Source organism: Falco cherrug, chromosome 16, assembly GCF_023634085.1.
Source record: "Falco cherrug isolate bFalChe1 chromosome 16, bFalChe1.pri, whole genome shotgun sequence".
In the NCBI taxonomy this organism is placed as follows: domain Eukaryota; kingdom Metazoa; phylum Chordata; class Aves; order Falconiformes; family Falconidae; genus Falco; species Falco cherrug.
The window spans coordinates 2899000-2912376 of NC_073712.1; the positions used below are offsets into that span (position 1 = coordinate 2899000).

At 48.9% G+C, this 13377-nt stretch overlaps 1 protein-coding gene across 1 annotated transcript in view; it reads right to left on the minus strand.

Moving 5' to 3' along the window:
• The window catches only part of PKP1 (plakophilin 1), a 42132-nt gene that overhangs the window by 12571 nt on the left and 16184 nt on the right, over positions 1–13377 (minus strand). Inside the window, exons 3-6 of the mRNA XM_005447226.2 lie at positions 12255–12679; positions 3035–3179; positions 1304–1511; positions 381–558 (exon numbers count right to left, since the gene is read on the minus strand). Of these exons, the coding sequence (XP_005447283.1) occupies positions 381–558; positions 1304–1511; positions 3035–3179; positions 12255–12679 (956 nt within the window). The remainder of the gene's footprint in view (positions 1–380; positions 559–1303; positions 1512–3034; positions 3180–12254; positions 12680–13377) is intronic.

Here is a 13377-nt window from a genome sequence, read left to right on the forward strand (position 1 = left end):
GCCATACCAGTTTGTTTTCTAGCAACCAAAATTTTCTCTGGGACCCTCAAAAATCTAAAGGAAAAGGTGTGGAGTTCCCTGAGCTGAACACTGCCAGGTTTCACTGTTGCAGCTCTCCTATGACAAAACAACTTATATTTTTTGAGCAGAGACTTAGCAAGAACAAACTTCTTAAAAAAAAAAAAAAAAAAGCTACTAGGAAAAACATGTTACATGTTATTTTTCTCCACCTTCTCTTAGTCAGGAAAACTTTCTCAAGGAGAATGTTTTATTAATACGATTGCAGTGAGTGTGTCTTTAGCTTATTGTGAGAGGATTTAGACAGCCTCAGCTTTTGTCAACGGACACAAGCTACAGTAACTCCCTGCTGGGTGACTCACCTCAAACAGCCTGTAGCATTGAAGAATACTTCTGGGTCAATAATTTCTCTTGTCCTATTGCAGCTGCCATCAGACCAGCCAGAGAAAGGGATGATAACGCAGTCTGTCAAGACGGGGAGTGCCTCCTGTATCAACTCTTCTTTTAATTCATCAGTGGAGGAGAGGTTCCAGAGCAGTCCTAGGAAGGTAGGAGACAGGCTCAAGCAGAGGCTCACCATGTATTAGAAACTTTTGTTAGGTCAGAGTGAATTCCAGCAACTAAGCCCTCCTTCACTTCATCCTTCTTTGCACTAAGCGTGCAGAAGCTGCCCTAAAGCCTAGTCTCTGTCCATCCCTATAGTATAGAGGCAGGATGGGCACCAGGGGCATGGTGTCATGTGAAGGTGGGCATCTGAGCATCCTGCCTTCCCCCAGAATTGCTGTTTATTGCCATTAGATTGCAGGGGGAAGGGCATCTTTCCTGGGATCTCATAAAGGCTTGTACACAAGACCTCGGTCACAGCTGAGGGTGATGTGCACCAACGAACTCACGTCAATCCTTCAAGAAAAGGTGAGACACCCATGAGACGATCTGCCCAGCCATACTGGGATCTCCAGCACCCTTGACCTTCCCTGAGAACAGCAGGGAGCAGGGGTGCAGGAAGGCATGGGAATGGCAGGGTGACCACAGCTGTGGGGGGAAACCTGGGGCAGGTGCTTCCCCAATGGGCGCTTATGACATGAGGAACCTTTATGGGACAACGAAGGGCCAGAACCTCCTCTGCCTTCTGGTTTAGGTTGCCATTTGGTGTGACAGGAGAATAGACCTTCCTCTTTGTGGTGTGGCAGCACATGGCTACTGGCCCTTCGTGTGCTGGAGCAACACGGCCCACAGGCAGGGAGGAGCATGGTCCTTGCTGAGGGCTGAGCAGGCTGCTGCGTACCTGTCAGTTGTTTCTGAATCTCAGTGTTCCCCGTCCTCCGCAGGAGGCTCACGCACTCCCTTATCCCATTCTGCCGCCGGGTTTCTATCTTGTTGGTTGGATTCTTGAAGACCAAATTTCGAAGGGCTCCGGCTGCTGCCCGCTGTACGTTCTGGTTTGTGCTGCGGAGCAGCTCGACGAGCTTGGCGATTCCCCCCAGCCGATAGACCTGTACCAGGGAGGACAAGCTGCCATCAGCAAGGGGTGCAGAGCATCGCTGGGACAGGGACAACTCGAATGGGCATGGCAGTGCAAGGAGCCCACATGGCACGTACCCAGGGGAGCTGGGAAAGCAGACCTGGCAGTTAAAGGGTGGCGAGAGCTTGCAGATTACATGTCTGGTTCAGGCCAGAGGTCATGAGCACAAAGGTGCTGGCCTTGAGGTTGGAGCTTACACTCCAGAAGTGGATGTCCATGCGTAATGGCCATTGCTGATGTAAATGTGCTTGCTCCCACAAACTTTCACCTACGTCCATCACCCTGCATCAGGTGAAAATGTTGCTCTGCCTATCTGTAGAGGCCATTTATAGCAATATAATGACATGATGTGGTAATTTATCTGCATCCTGAAATCACAGGCTGAGCTAAAAGGGATGCTCACGGCAGAGTGTAAACACCCTCCAGGCCAGCCAGGAGCCGTACTGGGCTGTCCTCAGTTGGGGCAGCACCGGGAAGGGGTGTGAACCCCGGCCGGCAGGACACCACGCACATGTCAGGGAGGTTTGAAGGCAAATTCCTCCAGCTGAGCTCTCCAAAACGACGAGCGTTCCCGCTGTAGGATGCCCTCTGTAGCAGGTCTCCTGGGGACATGATCCCGCATGGAGCCCCTCCTGGCGCAATCCAGCCCATGGGCTGGGGATTTGCTGACAATAGAAAATGAATGAGCGCCTTTCAGAAAGGAAAGAAAACAAGCGTGCGCCGGGATGACTCACATACCTGCTCTGACACATCTTTCTGGGAAGCGATGGGATGGGACAGGCCGGTGCTCAGAGAGTGTTTTCAACGGTAACGAAGGGTGTGGCCACCCCACCATTAGCGACGGTGCCGTGGGCTGGGGTACCTGCACTCCCACAGCTGCAGCAAGGGCACAGAGATCTGTCCCTGCACTCTGCCGTGTGTCCAGCTCCGCTATCATGTCAGGCAATGGGAGGCCACCTCCGTAAGGATGGCACTGTGGTAACCCCAGGTTTGCATGACTGCAAGCACACCGGGGTGGGGATAAACCTTTGTGACAGCCTTGCTACAGCAGATCCGTCCTTAAGGCTGCTTCCTTTGCTGCACGTTGGCATTAATTTAGTAACTGGAGAGTGAGAGCATAAGAAAAATAAGCTGCTCGGTAAGAAGGGCTTCTGTTTGATCCAGTATATTTGTACCTGATTACTGTTAACCCATGGGCTTAGATGGCTGGAAATGGCTGAACTGTCACTGAGCAATGCACAGTGAAGATCATTTAGGGCAATTTTATGTGGCTCTTATGTTGCAGCTCTGACATAGCAAAAGATTTGTGTGGAACTGCATCCAGAAGAAGACACTGCACCTGGGTGCCTGCTTCTGTATCACCAAAACCCGATAACCTGCGTCACGGCCACTTACGGTGATAACGTGGACACAGTCTCCTCCACTGCCTGGTAACTATTCCCCTCTTAAAATCCCAGCTGACTGCTATTAAGAGCTCCGAAGGGGTTTGCTCACCTCTTGCTTGGCAGACTCATCCTGGAAGCAGGTGTGCTGGAGGTAGTAAGCACCCATGGCCTGGTATTTGTCATCAGAGGAGCACAGAAGCTGTATGGCTTTCTGGATGGTCATTGTACCGCCGTCTATCTCATCACCACATATTCTGTGTTAAAGAGAAATACAGCATGGCGTGAATGCTCGGCTGAAATGGCTACGTCAGTACTGGGAATTGTTAGGAAGGAATCGATTACAAAATGTAAAATATGATCATATTGCCACATAAACCACACGGTGCACCCCTAGTGCATTTCTCTGTCTCAAAAAAGAGATGATGAAAGTGGGAAATATACAGTGGAGGACACTAAGGCTAATAAATTATGGATCTGGTCTATCCAGAAACAAAGGAGACAGAAAATAAAAGCTTGGTTGAGGTGCTAGATGTCTAATCATGTCTAAAGTGGAAGGTTTAATGAACCGGTATTCACTGTTTCTCAAATAAAAGAATTAGTGGACAAGAGTGAAACCATCTGTCAGGTTATTAGGGCAATCTAAAGTAGGCAGATGCTTTTCCCACAGCATGCGATCCTTTGATGTGAGGTGTGGTGGAAGCAAAAATGTGAGAGCAGCTGATGGTCTTGGGAGGCTAGAGCAGATCCCTTAGGAAAACGCAACTGGCATGTCTGGAGTGATGGGATGGACAAATATTGAGTTTATGAAATACTAATAATAGCAGTGAGACATCCTGCTCCCAGGGTATGTTTACACTGGTAGTCTCCAAGCTCTTCCCAAAAGTTGGCCACTGTCATCATCCCTGTTATAGGTAAAGAATGTGCCTACAGACTCCAGAGGAAGGATATGAATGCCTCTGGCTGGGAGCAGGACTGAAACCTTGGGGGAAAATACAAACACATGAAGATTTGTCCACTTGTTCAGAAATATGAAGGTCTTGCTCTCATTGGCTTGTACCTATTTAGCATCAACTGTGATGTTTTAATCACATAAAATTATAAAAAGGAACAAACTTTCAGACTGATGAAGGGGCTCTGACCTGCAAAGCTTGTCTGCGTTTCCAATTATTTCAGTTAGTCTAACAAAGGTTACTCTCTCTTCTGAGCATCCTTGCGCCTTAGGCGTGCAGCTGGCTGCAGCAGGGTCTCTGCTCGTGGCAGAGGGTCTGCGTCAATTTGCACCAGAATAAATGACCACACAACGTTCAGGACTGAGAAGAGTCAAACCCCAAACTCCTGTTTGTTCATTACTATTTCAGCAGTGATGGGATACAAATGGGAAACACTTTGTTAACAGTGGATGAAATAAAAAAGGTGAGGGAGGGCTTTGCGAGGACAACTAGGTCATCGTTGTGCCTGGCTGATGTTATTCCCTGTTGAAGCTCCAGTTGCGATTGATGTGGAGTTTTACCTGGAGACTGGGGAGATCAGGTCCTGTTTGAACCACATTAATTTCTACATAAGCTTTTTCTCCATGTCAAACTAATGAGTGACTATGTAGAGGGGCTGATTGTCCTCAGGCAATCTGGCAGACTAACAAAACAGTGTTTTTAAATTGGTTCGTTAAATGAACCAATTGCATTTGAAGTGCTAAATATTACTACGAGGGGGTGGCTTCTTCTAGGCATGGGATATGCAGAATTATTTTCATTGTGTCAAAGAAACATTAAGAATAAAGGTCTAAGAAGGACACCCAAGTGTGGTCACCACCACCAGCAGCTTACAATAAGATAAAATATTTTGTCCTTAGCATCCAAAGATTCACCTTCACACAACACAGGCCAGTGAATAATATCCATAATTCTACAGCAAATTTCATACAAGATATCAAACCTAACAATCATGCTGTGACACTGGAAGGCAGCGTGACAGGCTGTTTTGTCTCCCCAACCCTCATGGCTATCAGTCTCTGTCTAGTTTATATTACTCATTTAAGCACCTGTGTGGTCAATGGAGAGAAATAGATGCTTCTAAGAACAACTTGCTTTTGTATCTTAGACATTCTTCCTGAGACAGGAAGGCTTGGAGATACCTCTGCTGATAGACGGGACTGATAGACAACAGTCTTGGATTGGACCTTAAGCATTCAATGTCTAAGGTTAGATGAACTCATTCCACTTCTATTTCTACACTATCAATAAAACATGGCTTCGTCATATGATTTTTCATCAGTCTGAACTTGTATCAAAACTTGGCTCACAGAAACTTCCATTACACTTGCAACAAGGAAACATAAAACCGAAAGACAAAATTTAAACTAGGAACTATGGAACCTCAGAAATCTTTCATTTGGATGCAGGATGCTGTGATTTTCTCTTAGTCTTTTTCACATTCCTCGGACATGCAACAGAGCTGAGATGCAGATGGATCCAGCATGGGAAGCACCAGAGGGACTTCTCCTTTGAGGGATCCAGACCTAGGCTGGCATTGTGTGTGGGGGGAGGCACCTGATTAAACGCACCAGGCCAGAGGCCACACAGCTTAATTAATAATGGTGATTTTTTTTTTTCCTTTTTAATTTACCAAATTGAGAGAACCCCTAAATCAGGTGCACTTTTTATGAGAAAGAAGGATGTCCATTTGGTCCAGCTACTCAAGGATGGTGGTTTTCTACACACCCACTCAGTAAGAGGGCCAAACCCTCCTTCATCAGTAAAAAACTGGGCACCCAGGTCCAGTTCTGTGTGGGAAAAGATGGGGAAGGTTCCATTTCCCCTGCTGGCTCACCAGCAGGAGAAGTTCCCAGAGGCTGAGCCGCTGGGCTCAGTCATGCCACCTGAGAAGCAGTGTTTTCTTCTAGCTGAGAATATAATCACCCTGGCAAAGCCTGCGCTAATGGGAGATTGTTCATCAGCCAGTCAGGGATATTCCTAACCAGATCTACATGACGAGAACAGCCCGCTCCAAGACAAATTCTTGGGCCGTGGCCATCTCCAGCCTGGGCCAATGTGCCTGGTAGGAAGAGCTCCAAAGGTTGCTCTTCTTCCACAAGAAAGCAGCAATCAGAATAGGGAGAGACCTCAATTAGAAATGATTCAACAGGAGACAAATTAGATGATCAGATTCAGGTGTGGAAGGGAAACAAATACAAGGATCAGTATCACAGAAAGGCAAATTCCCTCATTTGCTACTAATGCTTTTGGTTTACTTTGTATTAGCAGATTGGTTGCTGTTAATCAGATCTAAGTCTCCATCCTGGTTATTAGGGCTGCAAGTTCCAGGAGAGGAGGAAGCCAGAAAACTCTGACAAATTCCATTGTTCATTAATAAAATCACAATGGATTCACTTGTCTCGCACATCCAAGCATTGGAACCAAGCTGATAGCCACGGTCTACGCCGAGCAGCCGTGTCCACCCCTGGGACGTGGCACCAAGGTCTTGATGGCACTGAAAGCTCAGCTGAGCTTCCCCTCAGGCTTGGCTCTCCGGGCAGGTGCCAGGGGAGATGAGCACAGACTGACACTGAGCCAGGGAGGAGGGCATCCCCACCATGTGCAGTGACACAATCCCTGCCAGGGCAGCATCACGCACAGCTCCTCAGCAACTGCTTTGGATGCAAATGCGCAGCGCGGGCAAGTTCACATCACAAGGAGCCAGCACTGTGAAACAGTCCTTTTTAGAGGCAGTTAATTCCAAACAAGACCAAACCAAAATGACGGTACCTATCGTTGTACTTGGTTCTTCTTTCATTGTGTGGCATAGCCCTGGAGAATTTATCTTTTGATAGTAGTCACCTCTATTTATCCCAAAAGAGAGGAGATCTAGCAGAAAACACCTTCAATACCTTTTCTGACTCTTTCAGTAACTTTTCTACATTTTCACTGTTTACAGTTTCCAGAGAGACTGAGCTTCTGCCTAGGAATGGATGGTTACAGGACACCCTGACCTGTAGCTACAGCTCACAGGGGCTGCCACAGCTTGGCTGGGGCCAAGTCAGTATCACCACAGACAAATATGTCTGAATGGAAAATCCAAAGGATTGTCCCAGCCTTTACTGCCTCCTCTGTAGCTGCCAGCCGGAGTATTCAAGTCCTTTAACAGAGTAGCACCAAGATCGTGCATATTTCCTGGTGCTCTGAGAGACACTTGCTTCCCCATGATCTCTAATGTGCTGGTTTATCCTTTTTGTCCCAGAGAGCACCAAGGGGAAATGCATCCACATCTGAAATTGAGGCCAAAGGTGCATGTGGTATTACAGAAGACAACACATATTGTAGGTGTCCATTAATGGCTCCTGATCTGTATCAACAACCCTTAAGCTGGAGAATGTCTGCAGACACTCCAGCTCATCTCTTCATCTTCACAAATGGGAATACCCTGAATCCCTCAGAAGGGCAGAGATCAGCCTGGCCTCTCACTTACATCTCCAGCTCAAACGCCTGGGTCTCCCCTGAAGTCACTCGGGAGGCATTGACCGCACCGGGGGCAATTCACTGACCTGCCTCAGATCTCAGCTCCACTGGCCAGTGGCCGCATCTCTGCAAGGGCAGAGGGGACACCCGGCACAGATGCACGTAACCAGCTGGCTAGTGCACAGGTTGTTGCAGAGCCACAACCACCACGTATCACGATCTAGCCTGGCCCTGGGCTCTCAGCCGCACGTGCCCGTGGCATTGGAAGCAATATGGGCAGCACGTCGGCAAACAGAAATAATGCAATGTCATCCGGCAGTAACCACTGTTTTCTTGTACCTCAGGTTCCAGCTGGAGGGGGACAAAGACTCAGAGTTTTCTGGGATGCATTAAGCATCACATCCTTTATTACTGTTCTCATTATCGCTACCTGATGACCAAAGAAAACGTAGAAACATTTTTTCCTGACTGGGCTGAATTACAACATGTTGTTTAGCTAAAAGCTGGCTAGCTCAAGATGACACACTGTCACTTGGAGCATGTCACAGGTGCCACCCATCAGATGAGACAGTTGAAATCAGGCATAACACATGTAGGCTTCACCAGCTGCTGAAATCCCTGTTGCTGCCAGTTTCCAGGATGAAAGGCTGCAGATCTGCAGGATTTCATGACAGCACAAAAAGAGGAGCTCCAGGGAGGAAAGGGAGCCCTGGAGCCCAAGACGACTCCCTCCAGCTCTATCGGGTAGCAAGACTCAATCCAGCTGCATCGCAGCAAAGTGTGAGCGCTGCTCATCGAGAGCTGCCTTTGAGCAGGAGCCACCACAATAACCCATGAACTTCTGAGCCCAGGACAGATATACCGAGCTGGGAAATGCCCCATATATGACATCATGCTTCCCAAGGCTTGAGCCACGGTATGGATGTAGAGAAATATGTCTGGAAGGGACACCAGAAGGTCCCTCTCTGCTCACTGAGGCAGGACCATAACGACAGGGGTGGTGGAAGAGAATATACTTCAGGAGGAGGTTTCCAAAGCAAGGCAGTAACGTTCAACCTCCTGATCTGAACAAACAGCGCAAACTCAGATGTCATCACCAGAACCAATACTATGGGGTGAGTAAAACCCTACATCATGCTGTAGTTTATCATAGAATGGTTTCTCCCCAAAAAACATTTAGGTGTTAAACTACTCATCAGGTAGTTGCAGGAAAGGTGCTTTCATCAACCAGAGTTGCTGCTGTAAGAGGAAGGACTCTCCTGAGAGATAGTTATCAAAGAGACAGCCCTTCCATGTCTTACACAGCCAAAGCCAGTTAAATAAACGGAAGCAATCACCAGTCAAGAATAGTTCCTGTCATTAAATAACTTTGTGACCAAGTGCAGAAGGACTGTCCTGTACAGATAGTTTGACAGTTCTTGCACACTCAGTATTTTGATATCTACACATCACTCTCAATGAGAACGTCCAGTGACGCCTTTTTCTTCTCACACCATCCAAGGAGATCGGATCTGTAACACAGGACACCCGAGAAGCACCATGCTTGAACCAGTACTGACACTGCCCACAGTCACTGCATTGCAGAGGAGTTTTGTATCACAGACAGACCCAGTGGATCACAGGTCCCACTGAAATCACCTCACTGGATCACCACTGAAAGCATGGGAACTAGCCTTTCTGTTGCTCATAGAGATGGTTTGCTAACCTGCAGACAAGATCTCCACCTACACAGATCTGCAGCATGAAAACCGAACACAAAATTATCCCTGTTATAAAGGGAAAAACTCTACCTGAAACCCGAGCAGAGCACCAGACAGGGAACCACCAGCAGCTATTACCCAGGCAAGCCCTTGTCCTGCACATGGAAGGTAAATATTGGGATGCCTACAAGCAAACCTCTCCCTCCTCAAAGATCAGGCTACCCAAATGCAGACTGAGTTCTCCAAGTGCAGAATCCTCCAGCAAGAAACAGTCCTACAGAGCAAAGAGAGCCCAGATAGAGCCCTAACCCATCCCCGAAGGCCCCTTCCCAACAAAAGCAACACTACAGACCAAGGCTAGCAGTGACCTGCTGGGCACTTTATAAGGGTTGATGACCTTCCTATTAAGTCATTTTTTCAAAGAGAACAACTCCTTAGTATGTTTCCAAAACTTTAAGGACCAGTGCTTCCAACCTTATCTCTGAGTGAGGAGCAGAAGCTTTTGTACAAGCTGCCCTCCGGACGAATCCAGCTCCGCAGCGATTTCACGCCAAGCAGGGGGTGTGCCCCAGCCAAATCAGATTTACTCAGGGGACACAGCCCCAGCTGAGCCTAGGACTTGTAGCCAGACGTTTCCACATCAGAACCTGTTCTGCCAGATGAGCCATGCCCCAAGCCAGGAGAAGTATATAAATGGAGCCACTCCCTAACCAAAGGGCATCCAGCACTGGAGAGCATTCCTCTCACAACAGCAGTTCTTCTCTTCAGAAAACTCCATTATTTTTCAAGTGACCTTTCCAAAGCCATGACCAAGTCTACAACCATGAGCGCTGTGCAGTGCAGAGCAGGGCTTGCTTTGGGGAGCCTGCCTGCCTGGGACTGACTTCTCAAAAACAGTATTTGCCTTTGGCAGAAGCCAGCTGCAGTCCCATGTCTAATCATTCTGCTATCCCTCCCACTACACTCCTATGCTCTTTAGTCAGAAATTCCCTAGAACAAGTTACTTCCAGTTTATGTAAGCCTCTGTTTCCTATTCCAGAGGAATTACAAAGCTTCTGAAAGCAGCAGGCCAATGCCACCAGTGCTCTGGGTTGGGCAGGGCTGATTTTGCATGTGTTAAACATGAAGTAACCGGGCACATGGGAAGCTAAAGGTTTCATGACAACATGCTAACGAGCGAGTGAAATTTCTTGGCATACATACTCTGGAACATACTTCTACTCAATACAAAATGAGGGAGGCTGTCACAAGCTGCCATGTCTGTCTGGGAGCTGTGATACCTTCTGGGTGGGTGCAGAGCAGGCTCTGCACGGCAGCGATGCAATGGCAGCGCAGCAGCCCCTGGGAACGCTTGTGGGAGACGCAGACCCTCCTTCTCCAACTCAATAAAACACTGAGACCGTGAACTGCAACGTTTTGCAGTTCAAAACATGCAGACTGTATGCTGACCTCCCGTAAGGTCCTGCCCCTGGGGGGGAACAGCCCCGCACACCAGCATGGGCTGGGGGTGACCTGCTGGAGGCAGATCTGTGGAGCAGCACCTGGGAGTACTGGGGGGCAGCAAGTTGCCCATGGGCCAGCACTGTGCCCTGGTGGCCAAGGGGCCAGTGGGACCCTGGGGTGCATGAGGAGGAGCGTGGCCAGCAGGTGGAGGGAGGGGATCCTTCCCCCCTCTGCTCTGCCCTGGGGAGGCACATCTGCAGTGCTGGGTCCGGTGCTGGGCTCCCCGGTTCAGGAGGAGCTGGGAACTGCTGGAGAGGGGCCAGCAGAGGCTACAAAGCCGATGAGGGGGCTGGAGCATCTCCCTTGTGAGGACAGGCTGCGAGAGCTGGGGCTGTTCAGCCTGGAGAAGACTGAGAGGGATCTTATCGACGTCTACAAAGAGCTTAAGGGCCAGTGTCAGGAGGACGGGGCCAGGCTCTTTTCAGTGGTGCCCAGGGACAGGGGCAACGGGCACAAACTGACACACAAGAAGTCTGAATTTCCTCTGAAGACGAGGAAAAACTTCTTTCCTTTGCAGGTGACACAGCACTGGGACAGGCCGCCCAGAGGGGCTGTGCAGGCTCCTTCTCTGGAGACATTCCAAACCTGCTGGACATCACTCTGTGCAGCCTGCTCAAGGACAACCTGCTTTAGCGGGGGGTTGGACTAGATGATCTCCAGGGGTCCCTTCCGACCAGTCTGGGATTCTGTGATTCCAAGACTGGTTTGTGCTGACCAAATCTCTTCCAAGACAATGGCAGAATATGGTTGGTGCTCCAGAGCTGGAGCAGCAGCAGCATCAGGGCAGCTTTAAATCAACATCACTGCAATGCCATCAAAACCCCACTCATTTTTTTCTGTGAGAGCTCTGCTGCATTGGACAGACGTATTAGCTTGGGAGTGTCTGAGCTCACTGGTGTGTTTTACACGTCCTGTTGTTGTAGGCAACATTTATAAGGGACCTGATGCTGAGACATGAAGGACCATCCTCCACCCTTGCATAATTCCTAACCCAAATGGAACTTCATGCTCTGGACAAGAAGGAATTGAACAATTTCTCTTCCTTCCTCTTTCCTGGCTAGGTAAATTATTCCAGTTAGGCTATTTATTTCAATTTCTGACTCAGTTTTTTTCTGGAACCCAAATCAGACCTTTTGGGTGAATGAAGCAAGGGTTGGGTGGAATGACAGAGGGGTAAATACAACCCCTCAGCAGGTTCTCAGCTCTGCTTTTTGTCAGACTCTCAGGAAGATAATAACTCCAAAGTTAGTTGATTCTGGGGATTTGTTTTCTGCCAAATCAAAGCCACATCACCGTCAGGAGAGGCACCAAGCTGCACACCAGGATTTCCGCTCTTCCCCTCCTCACTCTCATCTTGCAAAGGAGCTGTTGGCTGGTACCAGCGCAAGGACTGGGGCATCCCCTTGCCCACCATCACACAGCTACAGCAGAGGTATGTACGCTGAGCCAGTCCTATTGGTTTCCCTCTGTAGCCCACGGAAAGAAATAAGCCCTTTAAGAGTGTGACTCATCTGACCCACTTTAGACTCTACTGCAGGATGCAATTAGGTGCGATGTGCACTGCGAGCAGACCTCCAGTGGCTATAAAGCTGCTCAGGTGACTAGCTTTGATGGACAGACCTCCACAGCAGACGTCTACATTTACTCAGGTTCACCCCCACAGCAGCAGACTTACTTGGAGCCGGACTGAGCCTGTCCATAAACGACGTCCTGCTTGCAGCTCATCATGGGCTGGGCATAGACCACATCGGGCTTGTTGCTGGAGGGGCAAGAGAGAGCCCGTGCTGGCATTTTTTTACTTGTCCTGGTAGTTCCTTGCTGGGTGCTACAGCTGCTGTAGATGCTCTGGCGGTTCAAGGTCGTCTTGTGCTCTGCCCGGCCCCCCACCTGACTCTTCCTCAGCGTGCCCCGGGGCGGTTCGCAGTAGAGGTCAGGCTCGCTCCGGCTGCTCTTGATGTTCTGCACAAAGCAGTAGTCGCTGCCGGCCCTGGTGGGGCTGCAGACAGCCTTGCTGTAGTGCTTGCTGCCCCAGCCCTCCATCTGGCTGTAAGAGCTGTAGCGCCTGTTCTCCACATCCCGCTTCAGGGTCCCGTTGTACAGCTGTCAATGAGAAAACAGGAGGCAAAAAAATTAGGGAAGGGTTGAGCTGCAGATGGACATTGCCAAGCCCACCCCTGTGTGGGTGTCATGGCTACCAAATCCCTATGCCTCTCGGGTATTTTTGTCACCCAGAATTTATGGGAGGTTAGCCCACCTGCAGGCTTACGAAAGTGCTAAACCCTCCCTTGAAATCTGGGGGCACTTAGTAATCAGGACATGGCATCCAGGAGCTTGAAAGCAGAACCAAAAGCTCAAACATGACCTTGGCAACAGAGAAAAAGCCTTCTTTCCAAGAAACGGGGTCTGACCCCACCTGTACTTAGAGGAACTCACATCACATCTCCTGCCATCACAGAGAATGATGTCCCATTCTGACCTTCCAGCACTGCCTGCATTTATTTTTAATTTCCCTGTGATATTTTGCTCCCCTTCCACCTCTAAGTTCCTTAGGAAGGGAGTAAAGGGAGTGAGAAATCACTAAGAGGGGATTCTTGAGTCTTATTGTGCCAAGAAACAAGTGGAGACAATGAATATCTGTTTATGAGTTACAAGGTGTGTAGTATCAGCTCATATAATGGGGTGTTCTGGGAACAATGAGGGATACGCAGCAGGAATTGAGATGACTAAGCCAGGAAGAAAAAAAAAGAATACGACAGTAAAAAAACCCTGCAATTAGTCAAATGAAAAAAATGGTTTTA